This window comes from Saccopteryx bilineata, chromosome 2, assembly GCF_036850765.1.
Source record: "Saccopteryx bilineata isolate mSacBil1 chromosome 2, mSacBil1_pri_phased_curated, whole genome shotgun sequence".
Lineage (NCBI taxonomy): Eukaryota > Metazoa > Chordata > Mammalia > Chiroptera > Emballonuridae > Saccopteryx > Saccopteryx bilineata.
In genome coordinates this window covers 305208872-305232931 of record NC_089491.1, presented here as the reverse complement: position 1 = coordinate 305232931, position 24060 = coordinate 305208872, and the positions used below count along the sequence as shown (strand labels likewise).

At 50.2% G+C, this 24060-nt stretch overlaps 1 protein-coding gene across 2 annotated transcripts in view; it reads left to right on the top strand.

Annotated features, from left to right (window-relative positions):
• Positions 1-1020: 1020 nt before the first annotated feature.
• The window catches only part of TMCC2 (transmembrane and coiled-coil domain family 2), a 37673-nt gene continuing 14633 nt past the window's right edge, over positions 1021-24060 (top strand). Inside the window, exons 1-2 of one of the 2 annotated variants that reach the window (XM_066261568.1) lie at positions 1021-1830; positions 15480-16016. In XM_066261568.1, coding sequence (XP_066117665.1) covers positions 1624-1830; positions 15480-16016 — 744 coding nt within the window. In that variant the 5' untranslated portion in view covers positions 1021-1623. Of the gene's footprint in view, positions 1831-2516; positions 2901-15479; positions 16017-24060 lie in introns of those variants that run through there. The other variant, XM_066261569.1, reaches the window with a different exon arrangement.

Genomic DNA, 24060 nt, shown 5'->3' with positions numbered 1-24060 from the left:
TCCCCTTACCTAGGCCAATGGTTCTCAAATGTTAGCTTGCATCAGAATTACCTGGAGGACTTGTTAAAACAGATTTCTGGGCCCACTATTTCTGATTCAGTAGGTTTGGCTGGTGTCCAATAATTTGCATTTCTATTAATTTTTCAGGTAATGCGATGCTGCTGGTCCCAGAATCATACTTTGAGAACCATTGGTCTAAGCTGCTGGATGGGCAAAAAAATCCTATCCACAGTAAGCATACAATAGGCATGCAGGGACCTTCTTACTAGCCTCCATATCTTGGTTACACCAATATTTGCTCTCTTTTGCCTTCAGGTTATTCAGCACAGTTTGGCTGAGATTTATGGGAAAAAGAGATTGCATTCCTTTCTTTCTCTCCTGTAAGTCCCAACCTTCTGCCATTCATATCCTTTCTTATTTAAAAGCTGCTTTACAGTTTGCAAGGAACTGTCACACTCATTATTGTGTTCAGATATGAAATACTTGGTCATTCCTGAGTATAATGACTAAGAATCATGGAGTTAAAGTGGGGAAAAGGATGATGGGGCAGAACACCCCTTTCATTGGCAGCGCTAAATGTAGCTATAGGTTTGTGTTTCAGACCAAGTTTCCTGGAGGGGATCAGGGTCTTCCTTAATGAAGGGATGTACATAATACAGTGTGCAAAGGTAGAGTGAAAAAAGCAGTGGGGAAAAGCATCCCTACTGAGCCCTTTCCCCACCAAACAAGACTAGTGGGTGAGGAATCCCGAAAGAGCCTTTCCTAGGAGGATCCCTCGGGCATCTGTAAGACATGTCCCGCGTGGCTTCCCGACCTCTCCTCGGGAGGCGCAAGCCGCAATGCTAATACGCAGCAACACAGCCCTCCAGACTTCTCCTGGGGGCTCGCACCGTGCAACCAACCCTAAAACGTGGCCGTGCGACACCCCCTCGGCCCTCCGGGCTTCTCATTGGCCGGTTGCCGTTGTCACTCCCTCCTTGCCTCGCCTTCCCCTCGCGGGCGGAGGCACCGGGCGGGGTAGGTTGCGCTCGCGGTTGGCTTCGGCTGCGGTCGCGGCTTTGCAGCAAGCAGCGCGCCCGCGGGGTGCGGGCCACGGGGATCCGGGCTAGGCGGGGAGCGAGGGAGCCAGGCGCGCCGCAGGACCCGCGACCCGTCCATGTGGGGCGATGGCCGGCGGCAGGGCGGCCGCCGAGGACCTGCCCGGCCGGATGCCCCCAGCCCTGCATCGCCCAGAGCCCGGCCAACCCAGAGGGATGCGCCGTGCTGCTCTGCTCCCCCGCCCTGCCCATGCCCTGAAGCAGAAAGTTCGGGGCCCGGGGGCCGCCCTCCCGCTCCAATGACTGCCCAAGGACTCCTGCTGGCCAGCCTCGACTGTGCCCTGCCTTTGCTCCCTAGGTCGTAATGAACTATTTCAAGCTGTAACCAAGGCTCCCGCTCTTCGCTTCTTCGTCCCTCTCCTTTAAAAATATTTATTTCTTTAATTCAAGAAATTGTCATCCGTCAACTCCTTTCCTCGTTAATTATTTAGACCCTGGGCCTTGTTTCTGAGTGTAAGAGGGGGTGCGGTCTCCCCCAAGACCGCTCACTGGAAGGACAGATTCCTCTGGCCGACCCATATACACCATGAAGAGGTGTAAATCGGACGAGCTGCAGCAACAGCAGGGAGAGGAGGATGGAGCTGGGCTGGAAGATGCCATTTGCCACCTGCAGGGCGCGGACCTCCGGCCTGGGGAAGCCACGGGTGCTAACTCTGCTGGCGGGCCAACTTCGGAAGCGGGCGCTGCCGCGGTGCCCAACCCGGGTCCCCGAAGCAAGCCTCCTGATTTAAAGGTGAGCGTAGACCCTCCCCAGGCCAGGCCAGCCCAGCCGGCGACTTAGCTTTCCGGGCCCCACGGAGAAGTGCATTAACAGGATACAGTGATGGGAAAGCCAGGCAAAGGTCAGAGAGGATGTTGGGCTAGAACTGTGGGCTGAACTTCAGGTACCATTTGTGCCTCTGTCTTTCAGCTCCATTTCAGACTTCTGTGTTTGTTCCTCATTATTCAGCAGACGTTTTAGTGACTCATACATACAAGATTGTTTGAATGATTTGTGTGAAGTGCTATTCTCAGACAAAGGGCTGGAGAAATCCAAGATGCTAACCAAAAAGTTGACATCTGTTTCCTGCTTGTAAGATGGCGTGGAAGGAAAATAACAGCGTGGAAGTCCAAGCAAGGACCATTAGTTTTCTTTGCTGAATTAGTTTTCTGCTTTTGGGACCTCCCTAGATGAAGCTCAGTTTGTCCATCTGTGAAAGGGGAGGGTGGATTTCTTGCCATTAGGTGGAGCCAGAGGTTAAGCTAGTGCTTGGAGATCCCTGTCTGCCTGCTTGCTGAACCAACCCCCAGGGTGGAGAACTGACAGGTGGCCGATCCGTGCCTGGGCTGGTTTGGGGCCTCAGTTCAAGTTGCACACATGCTGAGCCGGCAGTTAGAACCAGAATCCGAGAGAGCTGATCATACACAGCTGGGAATCGTTTATTTTCCAGCCTGAGGTTGCCGAGACAATGATCGAGCTGTATTGAATATGTTTCTATATTAATTAAAACAGCAGTTGGGATAAATAATGCACCTTTGCTGGAGCTGCCACAGGGACTGCAGGCTCAGGCTTCTCACGCCAGCTCACCTCCAGGCTGAGCAAGATGTCAGCCGAAGGAAGGAACTTAGATGCCTTGGAGATTGATGCCTTGGAGAGATTTTCTCCAGAGGGGTGCAAAGTCTTGGCTAGAGGAGTGAAAGGACTCCATTATGTTAAATAAAGCCTGTATCCTATAGCAGCAGACACTAAGGAGCTCAGCAGTGTAAGCCAATGACATTCCTCGTTTGGCCTGAGCGGTTCAGAGTCAGGAAGTCAGAGCACAGGTGAGTGTGCTCTTACCTGTGTGTGTTACCTGTCTGTGTTTTTTGGGGAGGGATGAGAAGGGGGACAGCTAGCTCCTTGTGTATAATTTTTAAAAATTTTAGCAGTTATTTGACCTCTTGTTCTGCTGTTGCCTTTTTCAGAGGTTCCGGGCTAGCCGTATGTCTAAGGATGAGCTCTGCTGGCTAGGTTGGGCACAGGAAGCTTAGTGCCTGGCCCAGCTGTCACCCTTGAGTCCACCCTATGTGCTCAGCAGGTGTGGGTCTTATTTTAAATGAGATGGTGGAGGGACAGGGATGCTCTTAATGCTATTGTGGTGAGGGGCAAGCCTGCTATAGACTTCAGCTTCATTCTGGGTAGACCCAGGTGAGTCTGGCCAGCAAACTCAGATTTCTTAAACAGATGGACCCTGGCCCTGAGTGTAGGAGGGGCAGCCGTGAAAACGACGCTCCAGCTTAGGCCAGCAGTGTGAACTGAGGGTTCCATTCCCCTTCCACACTCTCCCCCTCAAGGTGGTCTGGTTATGGTGTGGGGGTTGTAGTGTCTGCCTCTGTAGATAAAGCTACTTTGAGAAGCTTGTACACCTTACCCTGTATCATCTCTCTTTCTCTTTGGGGACACCTTCATTTTGGTTGTGGCAGATAGAGCAACAACTCTACACTTGATATTAAATGATGAACTTCCCTGAACCAAAATTAAGACTAGGTGTGATAAAAGATGCTGGACCCTCCCCCCCCCCCCCCCCCCCCCCCGGGGAAAACATACCACTGAAAACATACCACTGAGGTGGATCATAGCCCTGTAGATCCAGGCTGGCAGCAAGGAGGAGGAAACATAGCTGCTGCCTGCTCAGTGGGAGCTTGGGGAGACAAGCCTGCTGTTTATCTCTCTATCTGCTTTCTCACATGTTTACAAGCTAGGGACTTCAGAACCAGACTTGAACTTGGGGGCTGTTGCAGTTTGATTTGTCGTGCGATCTCAGGCAAATCATTCAACTTTTCTGGGCCTTTTTTCCTGAGGAAAGGGACTAGAAATATTGAAGTATGTCCAAACTTGTTTTCCAATGCTGGCACAGTTTTCCAACAGTGGAAAATTTCATCATTTGCTGTAGCACTGGGTAGATGCTGACTTGTTTTAGATTGGATGGAGATACTGGAAAGGGGCAAGTTTCATTTTTAACGCCCCCTACTTCACACCTATGTTTGACCTAGGGAGACCAGCAGTTCTGGTTTGCTTTTGTTTTCATTTTAAACTTTAGAGGTAGGAACTTTTGGTCCCTTAGTCCCACTTCTCTTTTCTTGTTCCAGCTGTAGGCATTGGGATGGATCAAGCACAATGGAGGAAATCGTCTGATAAAGGGGCAGGAAAATAAGAGGCTTTGTCTGAAGCACTTCTATTTAGGTGAGGGGTGGCAGAAGAGAGAATTTTAGCCTTTGGCAAAGAGATCTGAATGATGCCCTAGCTAGTGGCAGCCAAAAGTGTCAGGGGCTCCTGTGGTCTCCCTCCCCATCCTTCAGCGTTGTGGGGCATCTCACTTTGCACTGCCAATTTCTGCTACAGTGGCCTGGGATCTGTGATTATGGGGTGGGAAGGGCCAGTGAAAAGAAGGAAAAACAGTTAAGCAGCAACCTTAAAGGAGCAAACTGAAAAATAACCTGAGAGAGAACATTGCCCTACAGGAGGCTTATGCAGCTAGGTTGGGGGCCTTCTCAGCTTCTCCTCACACTGGCTGTGCCCTCTGGGGGAGGTCTTGCAGACACTGCTGCAACAGAAGCCCAACAACCCAGAGTCATAGCCGTACCCACTGCAGCTTGGATTCCTGTTTAACCACTGAGCTCATGCCTTCATTGAGGTTTTAACATTATTTATTTATTTATTTTTAGAGAGGAAGGGAGAGAGAAACATTAGTTTGTTGTTCCACTTATTTATGCATTCATGGGTTGCTTCCTGTATGTTCCCTGACTGGGGATAGACCCCCACAACCTTGGCCTGTTGGGATGATGCGCTAAACAATGGAGCTACCCAGCCAGGGTTGAGCTCATGTCTTGATTCCATTGTCATCATTATCCAGTCCTTTGCTGCTCATAGAAAGTGGCTGACCAAAAGTACACCGGAATTCTACAGCAAGAAAACCCAGCTCTAGTGAGAATGGGCGTGGGGAGGAGCTTGGGAAAAACTGCAGAAAGGGACAGGGAGCACACAGTCCTGTTAAAAATACAGCAAGTGGTAGATATTGCTGAGGCCTGGGATGAGCGGCTAAACATAAGTCAGCTGGTTAGTTCCTGATGCCCTTCCAAAGCCGGAAAGTGCCCCCTTCTCTCTAACTCTGCCCCCTTCTCTCTAACTCTCCCCCTTCTCTCTAACTCTGCCCCCTTCTCTCTAACTCTGCCCCCTTCTCTCTAACTCTCCCCCTTCTCTCTAACTCTGCCCCCTTCTCTCTAACTTTCCCCCCTTCTCTCTAACTCTGCCCCTTCTCTCTAACTCTGCCCCCTTCTCTCTAACTCTGCCCCCTTCTAACTCTCCCCCTTCTCTCTAACTCTCCCCCTTCTCTCTAACTCTCCCCCTTCTCTCTAACTCTCCCCCCTTCTCTCTAACTCTCCCCCTTCTCTCTAACTCTGCCCCTTCTCTCTAACTCTGCCCCTTCTCTCTAACTCTGCCCCCTTCTCTCTAACTCTCCCCCTTCTCTCTAACTCTCCCCCCTTCTCTCTAACTCTCCCCCTTCTCTCTAACTCTCCCCCCTTCTCTCTAACTCTCCCCCTTCTCTCTAACTCTCCCCCTTCTCTCTAACTCTCCCCCTTCTCTCTAACTCTCCCCCCTTCTCTCTAACTCTCCCCCCTTCTCTCTAACTCTGCCCCCTTCTCTCTAACTCTCCCCCTTCTCTCTAACTCTGCCCCTTCTCTCTAACTCTCCCCCTTCTCTCTAACTCTTCCCCCTTCTCTCTAACTCTCCCCCTTCTCTCTAACTCTCCCCCCTTCTCTCTAACTCTCCCCCTTCTCTCTAACTCTCCCCCTTCTCTCTAACTCTCCCCCCTTCTCTCTAACTCTCCCCCTTCTCTCTAACTCTCCCCCCTTCTCTCTAACTCTCCCCCTTCTCTCTAACCCCCCCCCCCCCCCCCCCCCCCCGCCTGGATGTAGTGGGAAGAATTGAGCCTTTCCTGAAAGGAAGGGTCTGGGTGTGCTAGCCAGGGGCCTTCCTCCGGGCTTCCCCTGAGGTTCTCTTTCCCCTCACAAAAGCCCCTGGGAATAATTTCCCCCGGGGATTTCTGAACAGTAATCATACTTTTCTCTCAAGAAAAAAAAGGGGTGGCTCCAAATTCCATTATTCCAGTCCAGATTCAAAGTGCTTTTGACCAGACTCATTTGGGTTCTAGCTCCTATGCTCTCATTCCCACCATCCGCTGGTCCTGCCTGCTCAGGAAGATCAGGAAAAGCAATTAGGAGCCGAATGGTGGAGGGAAAGTCACTGCTGAATCAGCGTTTGCTGGCGGGTGCAGGCGCTGCCGCCCCCACCCCGAGGAATGGCCCTTGTTCCTTCAGCACTCCTGTAGAGAGCCCACCGGAACTTCGGTTCACCCATAACCCTTCAGTGGGAAAGGCGCTGTTTTAAATATGACATGCGTATACAAATGTCTGAAAAGTTATGTATGGTTTAAATAACAATTGCAAAACACACCCGTCTCCCTACTACCCAAGTCAAGGAAGAGAACACTGGCATTCCCAAGGAACTCCTGCTTCTTTTTCTGTTTTATTTTTTATATAAGGCCTAATGTTTTTTTGTTTTTTTTTTTAATTTTATTTATTCATTTTTAGAGAGGAGAGAGATAGATAGATAGATAGGAGGGGGGAGGAGCCAGAAGCATCAACTCCCACATGTGCCTTGACCAGGCAAGCCCAGGGTTTTGAACCGGCGACCTCAGCATTTCCAGGTTGATGCTTTATCCACTGCGCCACCACAGGTCAGGCAGGCCTAATGTTTTGATAAAATGAATGGGTCTGAGTTTCTCTACTTTTTCAGTGGAGAAGACAAGTTTTTCATAGGAATGTGGGATGAAGGAGTGTGTGCACTTTGGGACTCGAGGAGAGGTCCTCGTGGCAGAGTGTGGCTCTGTGCGTCCTGGCTGCACCACTAGGCTCCTGGTTCTGCTTTGGAAGTGATGTGTTCAGGCATGAAGACTCCTGCAATCTCCCGTGGGAGCTTGACCTCGGGATAGGTGTGATCAGGGCCAGCAGGATTGAGGTAGACCTAAGAACAAGGAAATGAAAATCAGTTCTTTGGCAGCAGGCACCGCCTCCACCTCTAGGTGGACCCTTAGTTAAACAGGATGAAAACTTTCAAGAAAGTCATCCATTGAGGGACACATGAGTTTAAAGGTACTTTGAACATCATGTGATGGAATCAGAAGCACATGGGGTCAATCAGAAAGATGTCCTGGGGAGGTGGACACAGAGCAAGATATTAATATAAATGTGGAATGTTAATTACCAAATAAGAGAATTGGGACTTTCCCAATGGAGAGTGAAATGGCAAGGGCCAGGTCCTTTGTAGGGCCGGCGTCCTTTTTGCCTGGAATGGCAATTGTTTTCCCAGTCCCGTAGTCAAGGACAGTGGAGGGTGCTGAAGAATGTTGAGGTCACCTGTTTTGTTTTGTTTTAATTTTTATTTTATTTATTCATTTTAGAGAGGAGAGAGAGAGGGAGAGAGAGAGACAGAGAGAGAGGAGGGAGGAGCTGGAAGCATCAACTTCCATATGTGCCTTGACCAGGCAAGCCCAGGGTTTTGAACCAGCAACCTCAGCATTTCCAGGTCGACGCTTTATCCACTGCGCCACCACAAGTCAGGCGAGGTCACCTGTTTTTATCCCACCTGCACTTAATGTGGGGAGGGCGGGGGTCTGGAGGCCTGGGATTACCCCATTCCCACCCCCTCTGTCTTTAGTGATATTCAGAGCAGCCCTGGACTTGGGCTCGAGAGGAACTGGTGACTGATGGGAAAGCATGTGGCAAAAGAAGCTCTCTGTTCTTCTGCCACACACTGGGTTCTAGATGAATTCCCAGCTGCCTGGTTCTGTTGGGAACTGTCTTGCAGGCTCAGTATTCGCAGAATGAATGTTCTTCCTTTTGTGTATCTAATTGTGTCTTAACTGCCAATCCCGTTAACGAAACCTCTCCCCCAATAAGGAATGAAAACAGCTGGTAGGATCTGAAGCTGAAGCTGAGGTTTTTGAAAAGTATGGGTGTCAGGGGCAGAGAGAGAGCTCAGCTGGCTTTTCAGGGATGGTCTTGAAGGCCAACTCAAAACTCATCTCCATTTTCATCTCTCCTGTAAGAAATGGCATCTCCATTTGACATCCTCATAGACAAAGAGGGTTGTTCTTAGAACAAAGGCTTGACTGGACAGGGTCCATCCACCTCTATCAACCAAACTCTTAAGCCTCTCTCTATATTAAGAAGTTAGAACAAAGCTGTTGAGGAATAGCAGGTATGTTTTGTGATTGTACGAAAAAGACAGTATTTGACTTTTCAAACTAAATGGATAAAGGCTTCCTTGTTTCAGCCAAGTTAACTGAGTGATGTCCACCCTGGAAAACAAAGCTGACTGTAAGGACAGGAGCCCCACCTAAGCCATGAGTGGAGACAGGAAACACACTGGGGATCCTGGGTCTGTGTTCATCTTCCTCCAAGCCAGCTTAATCTTGGAAGTGACTAAGACAATCAACTTGAGATGAAGGTTTAAGATACATAAGAGGGATATGGGTTAGATACAAGAGAAAAGGGGTCTGACTGAGCATTTTGAATCTTTGGAGAAGTTGTTGTCTAAGGATTATATCACATTTTAAAGATACTTTTATAGATTTGGTTAGTTCCTACTTAGAAAATAAACATAATTAAGTAGCAGTTGCCTTGTGTTGAGGTCTCTGCCAGGTAATATTAGGGACACAGAAATATAGATGATATATATAGGTCCTGTCGTCCATTCACTCATATTCTCATTGAGGATTCCGTCCGTAAGTCGGTGAAAAGTTGGTCGGTGACAGTTTGAAAGAGTGTGACAAGCCTCGTCATGAGGCAGTACACAGTTAATTGCAGATATGTGTTCTCTAGAGCTCAGAGCAGGGTGGCGAGCTCACTGCAGATTGTGCGGTCAGAGAGGGCTTTATGGAGGGGGAGGCAGAGAGAGGGTGCATCACGCAGGTAACTTGAATCACAGTCTTCTATGCTGGTGTATGCTGAGTCTGTTCTGCCTAAAGGCCCAGTGGACGAGGTCACCTCTTCTGACTTGCACTGGCTCTAGGCAGAATTCTGTAAGCAATAAAGAAATGAGGAACTAAAATAGAATTGGGCAGGGGGAAATTATTTGCCTCTGAGTTGAGGTCTTTTTTAATGTCAGCTGTGACGCTGGAGAAGAAGTGATTCTAAAAATTTTCTTTACAGTGTTTCTAATAGAAGCCACAAACAGGTTGTTCACTCTTCTTTGTGGTTCTCGGTGCCAAACCTGGGGTGACAGTTTCTGTCCCACATCAACCCCAGGCTCCCCACCCAAAACTTCTGAAGAGCAGTTGGAGACTTCCGCAATTCACTTTGTATCCCGAGAGAGTAGGATCTGTGGGTTTTTACAGCGATTAGTTCTCTAATGCTGGCCCTGTTTCCATAGAGACCCTATAAATAGAGAAACGTTGGCGACTTAGGCTTGCCGAGGCTCACTGTGACCCACTCACCCCACTGAACCCCCACGGCAAAACCTTTGGGGTGGGGAACAGAGGGAATTTAAAACCCAAGTGGGAGGAAGGGACGTGCAGTCAGCTGCCAGGTGGGATAAATTACCAGTAGAATAGTGTGACCTTTCCAGAATCTCACCTTTTTTGGGAGTTGTCAGGAGCACAGGGACCTATAGGAATTAGAAGCCGCCTGGGCTATTTTTAATGAGATGGTGACCAGGACTCTGTACCCTGAAGCATTTTACTCTTGGCCTCACTCAGCTGTGTTTGCAGATGTTGGAGCACACTTCCTCTTTGGAGGACCCACACCCAGGGAGGAGAACAGAGAAGCCTAATTGTTCTGAGACCACAGCTGTCTCAGCAAGGATCTTTCAGAAACCATCTAATCCAGTGATCCCCAACCCCCGGGCCGGACCGGTACAGGTCCATGGGCCATTTGGTACCGGTCCGCAGAGAAAGAATAAATAACTCACATTATTTCCGTTTTATTTATATTTAAGTCTGAACGATGTTTTATTTTTTAAAAATGACCAGATTTCCTCTGTTACATTGTCTAAGACTCACTCTTGACGCTTGTCTCGGTCACGTGATACATTTATCCATCCCACCCTAAAGGCCGGTTCGTGAAAATATTGTCTGACATTAAACCAGTCTGTGGCCCAAAAAAGGTTGGGGACCACTGATCTAATCCACCCTTTCTTTTGAAAAGGATGATGTCACCTAAAAAAATAGGGGTCCTTCCTACCCTTAGAGGTTTCTCTGGCCGGGTTGCTCAGTGGATAGTGTTGGCCCAGCGTGTGGACATCCTGGGTTTGATCCCCGATTAGAGCAAACGTGAGGAGCAACCATCTACTTCTCTTTCCCTTCCTCTTCCCCTTCTCTCTCTCTCTGTCCTGCAACCAGTGGTTTGATTGGTTTGAGCGTCCGCCCCAGGTGCTAAGTATAGTTTGGTTGGTCTAAGCATATCAGCCTCAGGTGCTGAGGATAGCTTGGTTAGTCAGAGTGTTGAACTTAGGTGCTGAGGATAGCTTGGTTGGTCCAAGCATCAGCCCAAGATGGAGGTTGCCAGGTGGATCCCAGTCGAGGCACCTGTGAGAGCCTGTCTATCTCCCCTCCTCTCACTTAAAAATAAACAAAAGAAAAAAAGATAGTTGCAAGGGAGGAGACAGCAACATCTCCTCATTTATCTACCCATTTGTAGGCACTTGACCTGGGAAGCTCTCTTCCTGGCTCAGTTCCAACCTCTGGGCTGTTCTGGGGATAGGACTTGCTTGTTCTCATGGATCAGGAGAGCTCTGTTTGTGTCCCACCTCTAACTCTGAAACATCTCAGCTCTCTTTTTTTCTAATACATTGCTTCATTTGGCCACCGAAAATGGTTTCTAGCAGCTGGGGGAAAGCAAAAGTCAGTGTGGTAAAGCAAATGACATTTAGTAGCTGGAACCTGTTAGTCAGAGCAGGTGGTGCTTTCTGCTGCGTTGGTGGCCAAGTTCCCTCAAGCTAGTCACCATGGTTTTCCTCATTTCCAAAACTTAAGGCTGGTTATATGGATATGCTGAGTTTCTCTTTTTTTCCTTTTTAAACTCTTACCATGTTATGTCAAAACTCCTTAAGCATCTCCTCCCTGACACCCACATGCAGAAGCAGCCCAGCCCAGCCAGTCCATGTCACCCTGCTTTCTTGCCATTCATCTTATAGGGAAAAACCCTTGAGTTTGGAGCACACCTGCCCGCCATTATCCTTTGAATTCTTGACTCCTCTCCTTGTGCCTATCACAGACTTCAGCAGACTCCTCTGTGCTGCTAGGCCAGAGGCCCTGCTTTCCTTCACCTGCCAATCAGGTGGGGAGGTGGGGCATGAAGGCCACGTAGAGAATGGTCTTGCCCAAGTCTGACATGTGACATGAGCAGATTCACCACTACAGTTCAGAGGCCTGAACTCCCCCTGACCCAGGCATTTCTGTTTTGTTTAAACCTGCCTTTGATACTGTCCTGACTGTATCCACTTTAGTGTTGGGACTGGCGTGTGAGCCCGGTCAATTAGAAGCTGGGGGCTTGTCTGTGTGACTTGGATGAGCTCAAATGTGCTGGCCTCGGTGTCTTCATCTGCAAAGTGGAGACACGGCCACCATATCTGTCACATCCCCTGAGGTGTTGGAAGGAAACTTTTTTTCCTGAGTGCACATAGAAGATTGGCCTCAGAGTCAGAGAAGCTAGGTAGGGGTGGGTGGTGGTGGGAGCAGACAATTGGTAATACATAATGTGACCATTTGGCAGAAGCAGCTGGACAAATGCCAGAGCCAGCTGGCCCCATCCATGACACGGTGGAGGGAGGTCTGGTATCAGCTTAGGGGTGAGGGGAGTGAGGTGGCTTGACTCCTGCCTGGTCTGAGACTGGATCTGGCCTTGCCAGCCTGTGGTGAACTGTGCTGCCCAGTATGGTCTGACTTGGACGTCTTGGTTCTACCCAGAATAGATTCAGGTTGTGATGCCAGTGGCCATGGCCGGGCAGGTTCACATTGGATGAATGGGCGGATGGTCGAGGAACTGCAGAGCTAGAATGAGTAGGGTCATTCTCGTATATTGGAGGCTCACAGAGATGAGCGAGCAAACAGGCAGGAGACAACTGCTTCTTAAGCAGCAGGTGAGCAAAGAGCAAAATCACCCTCGTGGCGGCAGGCGGGCAAATAGGAAAATGGCCCATTATGGTTGTGGGTAGGCGATCCACCAAACATCCCCTTGCAGTGGCGGGCAAGCGATCCGCCCTGAGGGCAAGCACCCGTAGCCTTACTTAGGCTTATATGCATGTGGCTGTGCCCCGTGCTCAAGCACTAATCATGCAGAGTGCAAGCGAGCAAGCCTAACACAGCTGTTTTCCCAGCACAGGTGGTCCTGCCTTAGGCCGGCCCTGAGGGGATGGTGACTCCTGTGGGTACACCTGGCACTGTGTGGCCTTGTGTCTCAAGGGCAGCCCCAGAATGAAAGTTTTGAGAAGGAACGTCGGTAGACTTAATTTACTCATCTAAAAATGGAAATATTACTGCTGTCAAGTGAGATAATACAGGAGAACAAGCACATTGAAAACTGTAAACCGTTAGTTTATGGCGAGTGGCAATGATATAATTTATCTGGTCTATATAGTGGGTGATACAAGGGCCCCACCTACTTGTATGATTGTGGTGAGACTCAAGTGAGGTGAAAAATGAAAATTCTCAACTTGTACTCCAATCCATGGTCGTGCAGTTATTGACACCACATGAAGGTGCAGCGGTCCACGCAGACAATGCTGGGTATGAAGTAACAGTAAGAGTGGGTTCAGCCAACTCAGAGCTTTTTTAAAAAAATTTATTTTAGAGAGGAGAGAGAGAAAGAGAGAAGGGGGGAAGGAGCAGGAAGCATCAACTCCGATATGTGCCTTGACCAGGCAAGCCCAGGATTTCGAATCGGCGACCTCAGTGTTCCAGGTCGACACTTTATCCTCTGTGCCACCACAGGTCAGGCCATCTCAGATCTAAAGATGGTGTTTTCTTGTTTTTTATATGGTCTAAGCTTTCTGCTCTGTAAGTTAGTTTCTAGAAAAAGACAACAACTCTTGTAAGTGTAATTCTTTGGAATGTTGTTTAAAATGATAGAGGCTGCCTCACGCAATTAGGGGCTATTCCTGACGGATGTGGCTCATGGAGCTCCATTTGGCTTGGATAAGTTTCCTGCTTAGGAATTATAGACTGGGTTCTTGCCTGGTCCTCTGAGTCCCAGCCCTCCTCCCACTGGCTCTGAAGCTCTTCCAGGGGCTCAGCTTGGCCAGATGAATCAGGCCCCTGACAGAAGCAGCTGTCTGGAATTATACCACACGTTGTCTCGTCCTGGCCGGGTGGTCCAGCTGCCTCTCTCCGAGCAGCCTTCCTGGGGAGCAGGTGGAGAATCTCAGCAGCAGAACTAAGAGGGCAGGCTGAGTCCAGGGCAGCGCTGGGCCCCGGGGCCTCTTTGGTTTGTTCCAGTCTGAGCAGAAAGACACTCATTTGGACAGTGGGTTTTGATATGTATGCTAAAGAATTGGTCACATTACTGACTGCACTAAAGGTATGCCCATAGGAGTTTGTTTATTTATTTATTACATTGACCAGTTTGTTGAAAAGGGCACAGATGAACAGCCAGATGAAGAGGTACATAGGATGAGGTCTAGAGGAATCCCAAATGCAGGAACTTCTGTCCTGAAGGAACTCGGATGTGTCCCTCCTTCCTGGCCTGTGGATATATTTACTGACCCCGAAACTCCAGTGAAGTTTATTTTATTGCCAACCATATTAGGAATGAGATCGGCTCCAAGTAACAGAAAATTATACTAGAGTTGTATAGACAAAGGTAGGTTGGTTTATTTATTGTATGCAGCAAAAATTCCAGGTCATCAAATTCCCAGGCCTGTCCCTTGGGGCTTTATTGTGTGTGCGTTTGCACGTGCCTTCATAGCATACCAGTCATCTTGTGGCAAGAGGGCTGCTGCACCCCCAGGCATTACTTCCACATTCCAGTTGGGAAGAAGAAGGAAGGGCCAGGACCTTTATTATGAGAGCAAATATTTCTAGAATCTCTCACCTTGTTTTTCTTTGGCCAAAACTGTGTCATGCGACTACTAGCTGCAAGGGAGTCTGATGAAGCAAGAATTTTTAGCAAGGTACATGAAGGCTGTGCAGTTTGATTGTTAAAAAAGAAAGAGGAAAAGATATGTGAGTGGGTAATTAACCCTTTGAGTTTTTTTTTATGCTTGCTGACCCCTGGGAGTGAGTTTTTTTTTCAAAAAATAAAATTAGTTTCAGTTACAATTTTATTAACTTAAAATCATGTTTGTTTGATAACCAATTTATGGAAACAAGAAGAACATACATTTGCCTTTTTTTTTTTTTTCTGAAGTTGGAAACGGGGAGGCAGACAGACTCCTGCATGCGCCTGACGGGGATACACCCAGCACGCCCACCAGGGGGCGATGCTCTGCCCATCCGGGGCGTCGCTCCGTTGCAACCAGAGCCACTCTAGCGCCTGAGGCAGAGGCCACAGAGCCATCCTCAGTGCCCGGGCCAACTTCACTCCAATGGAGCCCTGGCTGTGAGAGGGGAAGAGAGAGACAGAGAGGAAGGAGAGGGGGAGGGGTGGAGAAACAGACGGGTGCTTCTCCTGTGTGGCCTGGCCAGGAATCGAACCTGGGACTCCCGCACGCCAGGCCTATGCTCTACCACTGAGCCAACTGGCCAGGGCCTTGCCTTTTTTTAATGTTGCCTTACATGTGTACGATCGTACTCTGAATGGTCAGGAGGCACGAGGACATACATGAATGTTCATACTACTCAAAGGGTTAACAGTGTCTGCTATATAGTGTGGTTTGTGTGACTCTGATTTTCCCAAAGTGTCACAAAGAAGATGCTTTGGAAATGGATGCCTGGTGGTCTAGAGGATCCCAGGCATCTTGAAGGAGGACCTACCTTAGAGTGAGGGAGGGATTGGAGGTGGAGGGGGCAGAATCAGGCTAGAAGGATACAACCTCATGAGCCAAGTACTGCCTGTGTGTGTCTCCGAGCCCCAGACTAGGCACAAGGATATCATGACCAGGAACCCTGAACCCTTGTGTGGATTGGGATTATCCTGTGGGGAGCCTCGGGGGTACACTTTTTTGGAATGAAAGGAGCAGGTCTGGGTTGCCACCTTTCTGCAAGGCGTGATCTCTTAGGTGTGATGGGCCATTTGTAGGGTCTTCCAGATTCAGACAGCTGTATAGCTACACTGATCTCCCAAGAACAGTTGCCTCACCTCTGTCCCCACCAGCTGGTCATTCAGGAGCTTTCCACTCACCAGTGTTCTTTGTCTCTCCCTCTTAAGAAAATCCAGCAGCTCTCAGAGGGCTCCATGTTTGGCCACGGCCTGAAGCACCTGTTCCATAGCCGCCGCCGGTCGCGAGAAAGGGAGCACCAGACGTCTCAGGATTCCCAGCAGCAGCAGCAGCCGCAGGGCGTGTCTGACCATGACTCCCCGGATGAGAAGGAGCGCTCCCCCGAGATGCACCGGGTCTCCTATGCCATGTCCCTGCACGACCTGCCCGCCCGGCCCACTGCCTTCAACCGCGTGCTGCAGCAGATCCGCTCCCGGCCCTCCATCAAGCGGGGCGCCAGCTTGCACAGCAGCAGCGGGGGCAGCAGTGGGGGCAGCAGCCGGCGTGCCAAGGGCAGCTCGCTGGAGCCCCAGCGCTGCAGCCCCCACCTGCTGCGCAAGGCCCCCCAGGACAGCAGCCTGGCCGCCATCCTGCACCAGCACCAGTGTCGGCCCCGCTCCTCTTCCACTACCGACACAGCCCTGCTGGTGGCCGACGGTGGCAATGTGTACCTCTTGGCTGAGGAGGCCGAGGGCATCGGGGACAAGGTGAGGTAGGGCAAGACGAGGGCCTTTCAGGTGGGGGGCTGCTCAGAGGCAAGTGCCATCTCCGGGTGGGGGGGGCTCTAGACCTGGGGAATCTGAGCTGGGCGCCCTGCCTTGGGGGTGTGGACACTGCTGCCTGCAGAACTGTCTGCCTGGTCGGAAGAGTCAGAGGTCAGTTCAGCCAAAGCAAGAGATGATCCCAAAGGGCTAATTTCTGTTTGTTCCACAATTATGTTTTACTTAGGCTGATGTTAATTTTGGTTGTTTTTGTTTTCCTTAAACATGCTATCAAGAGGCAATCCCTACAATGGTTAAGATCACAACCCTGGTTCTGCCACTTACTAGTTGCATTAGTCATTTAACCTCCTTGTACCTTAGTTTCCCCAGTTGAAAATGGGGGTAATAATACAGTACTAGAGATCCTGTTGGATTAAATGGGCTCATAGTGGTAAAATACTTGGAATGGAGCCTGGTACAGTATTGTTCTTATTATTATTACCAACCAAAGAAGACAGGAGGAATCCAAGAAGTATTGTTTAGTAAGGAAACAATCTAGTTTGGTACTTGCTGAATTCCTATATTCATTCTTTCATTCATATAACAAGTATTTATCAAATACTTGTTATGAGCTGTAAGAATGAACAAGCCAGAGGTGCTGCCCTCACAGAGCTCATTGAATAGAGAGAAGACAGCTGGGCAAGCGGACAGAATGGGGTGAAGAGGCTATGATAGAGGCTGTGGGAGCTTCAGGGGAGGGGGGAGGGGGAGGAATTGGCAGAGACCTTCTGGGAGAAGCCATTGAGCTGAATCTGGAAGAAGGAGTATAATCAGGGAAGAAATGGGCGGAGGGGACGGGGAGGGATGTTGTAGCATATACAAAAGCGAGGGAGCTGGCGCGGGGGGCTGCTAGGGGTTCATTGTGGTTGGCGTGTCAACACTTTTGGGGACTGACAGGTAGGAGGAGGACAGTGAGACTTGGAAAGGAGGAGGTAAATTCAGAATACATTTGACAGAATCAATAGTCCAAGTTGAGAAATGGCTGTGGAGGACGAAAAGAAGAAGCAGAGGATGATTTCAGGGTGTAGGGATGGGGCAGTGTCTAGTGGAGGAAACACGGGGGAAGAGGCATGTTTGTGAGGAAAGTGATGAAGTCAGTTTTGCTGTTGTCCAACCATGGAGCACCAACTGGCAGTTGGGTTCATGGGGCGAGGTCTGAGCTGGGGCTAGTACCCTAGAAGTCAGCACTGAACATGAAACCATGGGTTAGAGCCTGAAATGGGATGTGTTGAGTGAGAAGGAGGCTAAGGACAGATCTGACCTGTAAGGGACAGAGCAGCCACGTATGTAGGACTAAACCTGGAGAGAGGACACTGAAGCAAGAGGAGGAAGGAATGTGAAGAAGGAGCAGGTAGTCAACAGTAAAACATGGTAGAGGTGACAGGTCAGCTCTAGATTGGAAATGTAGATGGGTAGTATCAAGCGGGGTGGGGGTCATTGGTCACCAGCAAGAAACCAGTTTCAGGGCACTGAGGAGATGTGAAAGGGAGGCAGCGTGGGTCGCTAGTCTGAGGAGGAGAAAGGCCAGTGATATCGGGTTGAGGCAGTTTGGTCTGTGGTGGGTTTTAAAAGACGGGCAGGTCACATAGGGCATACTAGGCCAGGAAAAGGGCTTTTGCCTTTTTTCTGAGGTGCGATGGGAAGTCATTAGAAGGTTTTATATAGATGAGTAACACCTTTTAAGATCGCGCTGGCTGCGGGGTGGAGCACAGGCTGTGAGCTGGGCAGGCGTGAGCATGGAACCCAGCTAGAAAGCTGTGGGACTGCCAGATGGCGTGGCGGTGGCTTGCAGCATTGCTGGAGCTATGGAGAGGGCTGGATTCTCGATTTGCTTCAGAGATCAAGCGACATCCTTTTCTGCCAGATGTGGGACATGACAGGGAACAGGCAAAGAATGGCATATATGTTTTTGGCCTGGCAGCTGGAAAGAAGAAATTGCCATGAATTGATTTGGGGGAAACCGGCAAATGGAATAGCTATTTGGCAAGGGCTCTGGGTGTAGAAATTGGAGCAGGTTTTAGATGTATTACGTTTGAGATGGCTATGAAACACACACGTGGAAATGCTAAGCAGTCAGATGAATGAATTTGGAGTCTCAGGGAGAGATCCAGGCTGGAAGCATACATTTGGGAGTTGTCAGTATATAGATAGTATTTAAAACGATGGCACTGGACTATTTGCAAGCAAAATTTCAACTGTGAAGAAAAGTCTGTTCCAAGAGTGAGATCTGGATGTATTGCCAGAGGGTAACGTGGCCTTGTGGAGTGGAGACTCTGAGGGGCCCAGCACAGCCTTCAGCCTTTAATGGGCAAGCACTGTACAGGTAATGCAGCCAGGCCCACCTCTTACTGCTGAGTCAGCAAATACATTTTAAAAATTCAATTAGAATAGTCCTGTTAAGTGAAGGTTTCTGGTAGTACAGCTACTTTACAAAGAGAGAGAATGTGAACTCCGTAGTCTTTGCAGGTGGGCAGTGGGCGCCACGAGAAACTGGGAAGGGTTTTAGATGTTTGTTGACTGGGAATACACCCAAGCTAGTTCATAGCAGAGAGGACACTAGGTCCCATGTTTCTAGCTGTGACCACAAGATCAAACTGAGATCTGAAGTCATCGAATCTTAGGAACCGTTTTTTGCACGATCTAGAGGGAGCAGGGTGGCCTCAGCCCAGGGAGGGTGACTTGATCTCTTGGTTACCATTTCCCTTCAGTTATACAGCTTTTCCTAATCGGGAGCTATCCCTCCAGGGATGGGTGTGGCCCCGGATCCTGAGAAGGAGTACTTCTGGGTCAGAGCAGGGGCCCTACTCTGTCAGCTGACTTCCCCAGATCCAGAGGCCATTGGCTGGTGTGCGAAGCTGTGGTGGTTCCACCCTGGTCTCTGGGCATGAATAGAAGGTATTCTTCTCTCTCTAGTAAACACAGCCCCACATGCTCTCTGCAAGTTCCCTGGTGATTACTAGCATCTATTTTTAATTCATAAGCCTCCCCCACTACACACACCCCTTGCCATTGTTTAGAGTGGAGAGCTGAGGAGTGACAGAGGGACAGATAGGGGCACACAGTCCCAGCAGCACTTCGGCCTTGACGATCTAGTAGGGTTGTCATTTGTTCCTTCCAAGCCCAGCTAAATGATCTCCCTTTAAAACAAACTACAGAAGAAAATCATCTCAGCCTCACCATTTTGCTTTCTATTATTTGTGTGACACTGAGCAAGGTAACTACTATTTTATATCTATGAAGTAGAAGAAAAAATTGTCATCATTTGTTGGTATACGAGGGCATTGACAGGTGACCAGGGAAGGCAGGTGACATGACTTCCGGCTTCTCTGTCAGTGTGTGGCCTTACCTTCCAGGAAAGCCGGAGGCTGCAGCAGGAACCTGGTTATATGTGCTGTGACGGTGGACGTGGGCTGCCTGCTGTCGCAGCAGTGGAGTTCCTACCCTCTTTTTTTCCTTTGCGGCGCAGCAGTGCCTAGAAAATGTGTCCTCAGGAGAATTGAGTAACTCTTCTGTCCTGCCGTCATTACCTAGGTGTGGATTAGCAGGGGCCTGCGGCCTGTACCCCTTTTCTCCCGTTTCTTTCATGTCTGGCTGGTTCATTGCTTCCCTCTCAGGCTTGCTCCAAACCTCTCCCCAGCTGTCACCACCTTCCTCCCACCCTCTCTGTGCTGTGCTTGGTGTACCCAGCTGGCGGGTTTGTGGAGAGGATGGCACAGGAGTGCTGGGTTTATAGCTAGCGCTGCCGAATAGCCCCTGACCTTGCCCTGCTCGCCCTTTCCCCTTCTGTACAGTGTGGTTGGTCTCCTCGGAGGACAAGGAGCAGCATGGGATGGGAGCCAGGAGCTCACAGAGCATCTGGGCAGCCTTAGAAGACCAGCATGGGGGGTGGGAGCTCAGAGCCAGGAGGGCTTTTACTGACAGGCCAGCCTGCTGCCTCTTGGCCTTGAGGGCAGGCAGGGTGGGAGAGAGGACCAGGTGGTGCGGAGGGAGGAGGTAGAGAGATGATATCATCACTGGACACTTCCCTGTGACCTCATGGACGTGTTATCTCCAGGCCCCAGATGGGGAAACCAGGGACGTTCAGCACATCACTTGAACCAGAGCAGACTTGAGGCACCTCTCCTTCGGGGCACTCTTCCTCCAGATTTATTCAACAACAGATTTCTCAGCCCTGGTGTAAACAAGCACCCCTGTGTACTCTGAGGGTCTGGCAAGTGAGGGGCCGCCCTTTGCCCTAGGCTCTTGCCAAGTAGGCAGATTTTGGCAGGCTCCAGGCGCTCTGGTTTATTTATGTCTGGGAGCCTGCTGGTTCAGAGGCGGGTGGGGTCGGCTCTGCTGAGAGAGGTTTCCAAACATGTCCCCTGGGCAGCTGGGGGAGGCCAGGCCCTTCATCTGTGAGGCTTAGTGATGTGTCTGAACTTGTAGGCCAAGTGACACGGGAGGCCGAAGCGGTCTCTCGACCTGTCTGTGCAAGTGCGCGCACCTTTAGAGCCGTGTGACGCTGCTCCCGTGCAGTCACCCGTGTGCTGCTCGGGTCTGTGCTGGCCTGAGCTCGCACCTGGCTGCTGGGGAGGACAGCTGCCTTCCTCCTCTCCTCCACCACGTCTCACCCTGTCTTCCCTTCTCTCTTCCTCCCTGCTTGGAAAGTTTCCTTAGGCAGAGCAGGGCTAGAGGCAGCCAGCCCGGTGGCCTTAGAAGAGCCTCCAAGGCTAAGTTAGGCCAAGGCCAAGGCCAAGGCCAACGCAGGGCAGCTCTGTGATTTGCCCTGAACTCTTGCTTCCTGTCCCAGTGATTAAAAACCCCTGTTTCCTTGATGAAGGAAGGTCTGACTTGGGATGGTAAACACACAGTGTAAGATAAAGATGATGTATTATAGAATTGTACACCTGAAACCTATATAATTTTATTAACTGTGTCACCCCAATAAATCCTTTTTTTTTTTTTTTTTTTTTTAACAGAGACAGAGAGAGTCAGAGAGAGGGATAGATAGGGACAGACAGATGGGAATGGAGAGAGATGAGAAGCATCAATCATCAGTTTTTTGTTGTGACACCTTAGTTCATTGATTGCTTTCTCATATGTGCCTTGACCGTGGGCCTTCAGCAGACCGAGTAACCCCTTGCTGGAGCCAGTGACCTTGGGTCCAAGCTAGTGAGCTTTTGCTCAAACCAGATGAGCCTGTGCTCAAGCTGGCGACCTCGGAGTCTCGAACCTGTGTCTTCCGCATCCCAGTCTGACTCTCTATCCACTGCGCCACCACCTAGTCAGGCTAAATCCAATTTTTTAAAAAGCTCATTTCCCGGGGGCCTTCGGGCCCCACCAGAGCAGTCTACCTTATGGTGCCTGGCCAGCAAGTAAGGAACATGAATATAACTTTGTGTAGTGATGAATGGTTATACTTATCATGGTGATCACTTTGTAAATTATATAAATTGTGAATCACTACGTTATACACCTGAAATTAATATAATGTTGTATGTCAGTTGTGCTTTAACTTTTTAGAAAGTTCTTCCTTTAATCTGATTTGAATTCCACAGTTTTAGGTGATGCCCCTTGCCTTGTCGGGGTCATGTCCAATTAGGAGAGGGGCCAAAAATGAGGACTCTCCCCTTACCTGAAGCTCTGACACCAGAAAGCATGCGCAGCAGCTTCCGCCCGAGTTCTAGAACAGGATCGCGGGCTCAGTGCGTTGCCCCAGCAGACAACTGGCCTCTGGAATTAGCCTTTATTCATTTTTTCCCCCACTGACATCCGTGACTTTCTTTCTAGATAGAAAATTCCCAGTGTTTTCCCAATTAGCTCTGGCTTCTCTGATAGTACAGAATTCCCCTGGGTACAGGGGGCAAAGTTAGAGAACACCCCTCTTACCTAGCCGAGACCTGATATCATGCATTCTCAACCTACTCGTCTCTAAGCTCAGGCCCAGACCCTGTGGGAGACCCTGTGGCTTTCTGCAGACGCAGGTGGGAGACACCAGTCAGGACCCCAGCCTCCTCCCTCCAGAGCGTCAGCGTCAGCCTTGGCCTCTGCTCCCTCAGACACGCGTGTCCCGGTGCTGCCGAGGGGAAGTGGTGCTGGGGGTTCAGGTGTCAGCCCCCATGCCAGAGCCGATAACAGTCAACAGCAAGAGGAGCTCTGTCATCTGGTTCCAGACGGCAAGGAGCCGGTACTGGTGAGCTGGGCACGGGTCATGGGAGCTGGCACAGGTCTTCCTAGCCACTGGGCACATTCCTCCCTGATCCAGCACATCCCTGAGGTGCGAAATGTGACCCTCATCCTCTCTGGTGCCAGATGAGGCAATGGAAATACAGTATCATGAACCTGATCCCTGCTTCTGCCTCTTCTTTCTTTTCATAGGCACAGTTTGGGCTTTCTCTGTTTATATCCCTTGGGGCAGGGGGCTCTGAGACAGAAGCACCTATTATATTTCTTCTAGGCTCCTAGGGAACCAGGGGCTCCCTGGCTTTGCACTGGGGGGCTGGAGGCAATGAGTGAAGTTTCTGGGAACAGTAGCCTTCTCTGACCCCCCCCCCTTCTCTTTCCAGCAACACTGGGGTGTTGCAAGCAGCTTGCCTGACTGTTCTTAGTAACCCTGGGCCATTTCCCACCTCCTGCAGAGGCTGGTTCAGACGCCCCCTGCTCTTTTGTCCTTTTTGACCTTCACCCAAGTCTAGATTTGGGCAATTCTCACTGCATCCTTTTCCGTCTCTCCAGAGACCCCACCACTGAGACCCCAGAGCTGGGCCAGTATCCATAACTAGTGAATAATTCAGCACGCTTAGCAAAAGCTAACTCAGATCCACAGTGATACTGTGGCCAGGAGGCCTCCTTGGGGCGGCTGGAAAGGCGAACCCTGCCCTGGAAAGACAAGTGCTCTGTAATATTAACTTCATTATATAAGGTTTCTTCCTGCCTGAGAAGCCAGCTTCGCACCCAAATATTATTTGGGCCCCATGACCCCTGGGGCTCAGCAGCCCCATGGGCACACTGCTAGGAGGGGCTGGTCACGTGCCCCTGGGCCTCCCCAGAGCAGCAGGCTGCCCTGTGCAGAGGGCCTTCTCGTACATTTCTCGTTTGCTCCCTCAGGCAGCTCCTGGTCAGCTCCGAGCCCTTGAGGCAGCAGGATGCCCCAAGAGCTCTGTGTTTCAAGCCTCTGCTTTTAGAAAGGAATCTTTCTAAATTATTCTTGGCAAAATAGGGTAGAGTAGAGGGTGCCCTAAAAATTGCCCAAAAAGGAGATAGAATTCTCTCTGGATCACTTTCTTTTGGGCCTGTCCCTCCCCGTTGTCCCTTCCCCAGGAAAACAGAGTGGCTATGAAAGGCTTGGCACCAAGTCTGATCTTTTAAAAAGTGACGTAGGGGCATGGGTCTCCCTCCACTGCCTAGCATCTGGCTCACGACTGCCTGAGGAGGACTCCCTGCACACAGGGGTCTCTGGCATTCGATGACCTTCTCTCTCCCTGGCAGCAACTGAGAGGTGGCACTGAGTGTGCACGGGATGTTGGCCCGTGGCTTCCTCTGCTGGGACCGTTCTGTCTGCCTCTTCAGCCCCTTCGGCGGGCCCGTCCACGCGCTCCTAGGAAGCACGCCCACTTGGTTCCCCTGGTTCATCCTGACGACTAGGAACCTTCCTCCTGTATTTCCCGAGGGAAGCAGGGCTCCTTGGTAATGTGAATTTCTAAGAACATGCCCTTTCGGCTGGGTGTCTAGTGAGTGTCAGGGAGAGACCGAGTCCTGACCACTTCCTTAGCCACACAGTCTGGGAGGGGAGCCTGGGGGAAGTGGAGCCCTTCACAGCAGCATCCTGACACGAGATTTTCACAGCACACTTGGAGCCTGAGATTTTTTTTGAGGCCCCACTTTGTATTCTAAGCTATTAAATTTAGCTACTTTCCAGTGTGAGCCTTTGCTCCTGAAGCCTGTGACTTCTCGGGTTTCTCCTCTTTCAGAATGTGTGGTTCATGCTTTTTTCCCCCTAAGACAGAAAGTA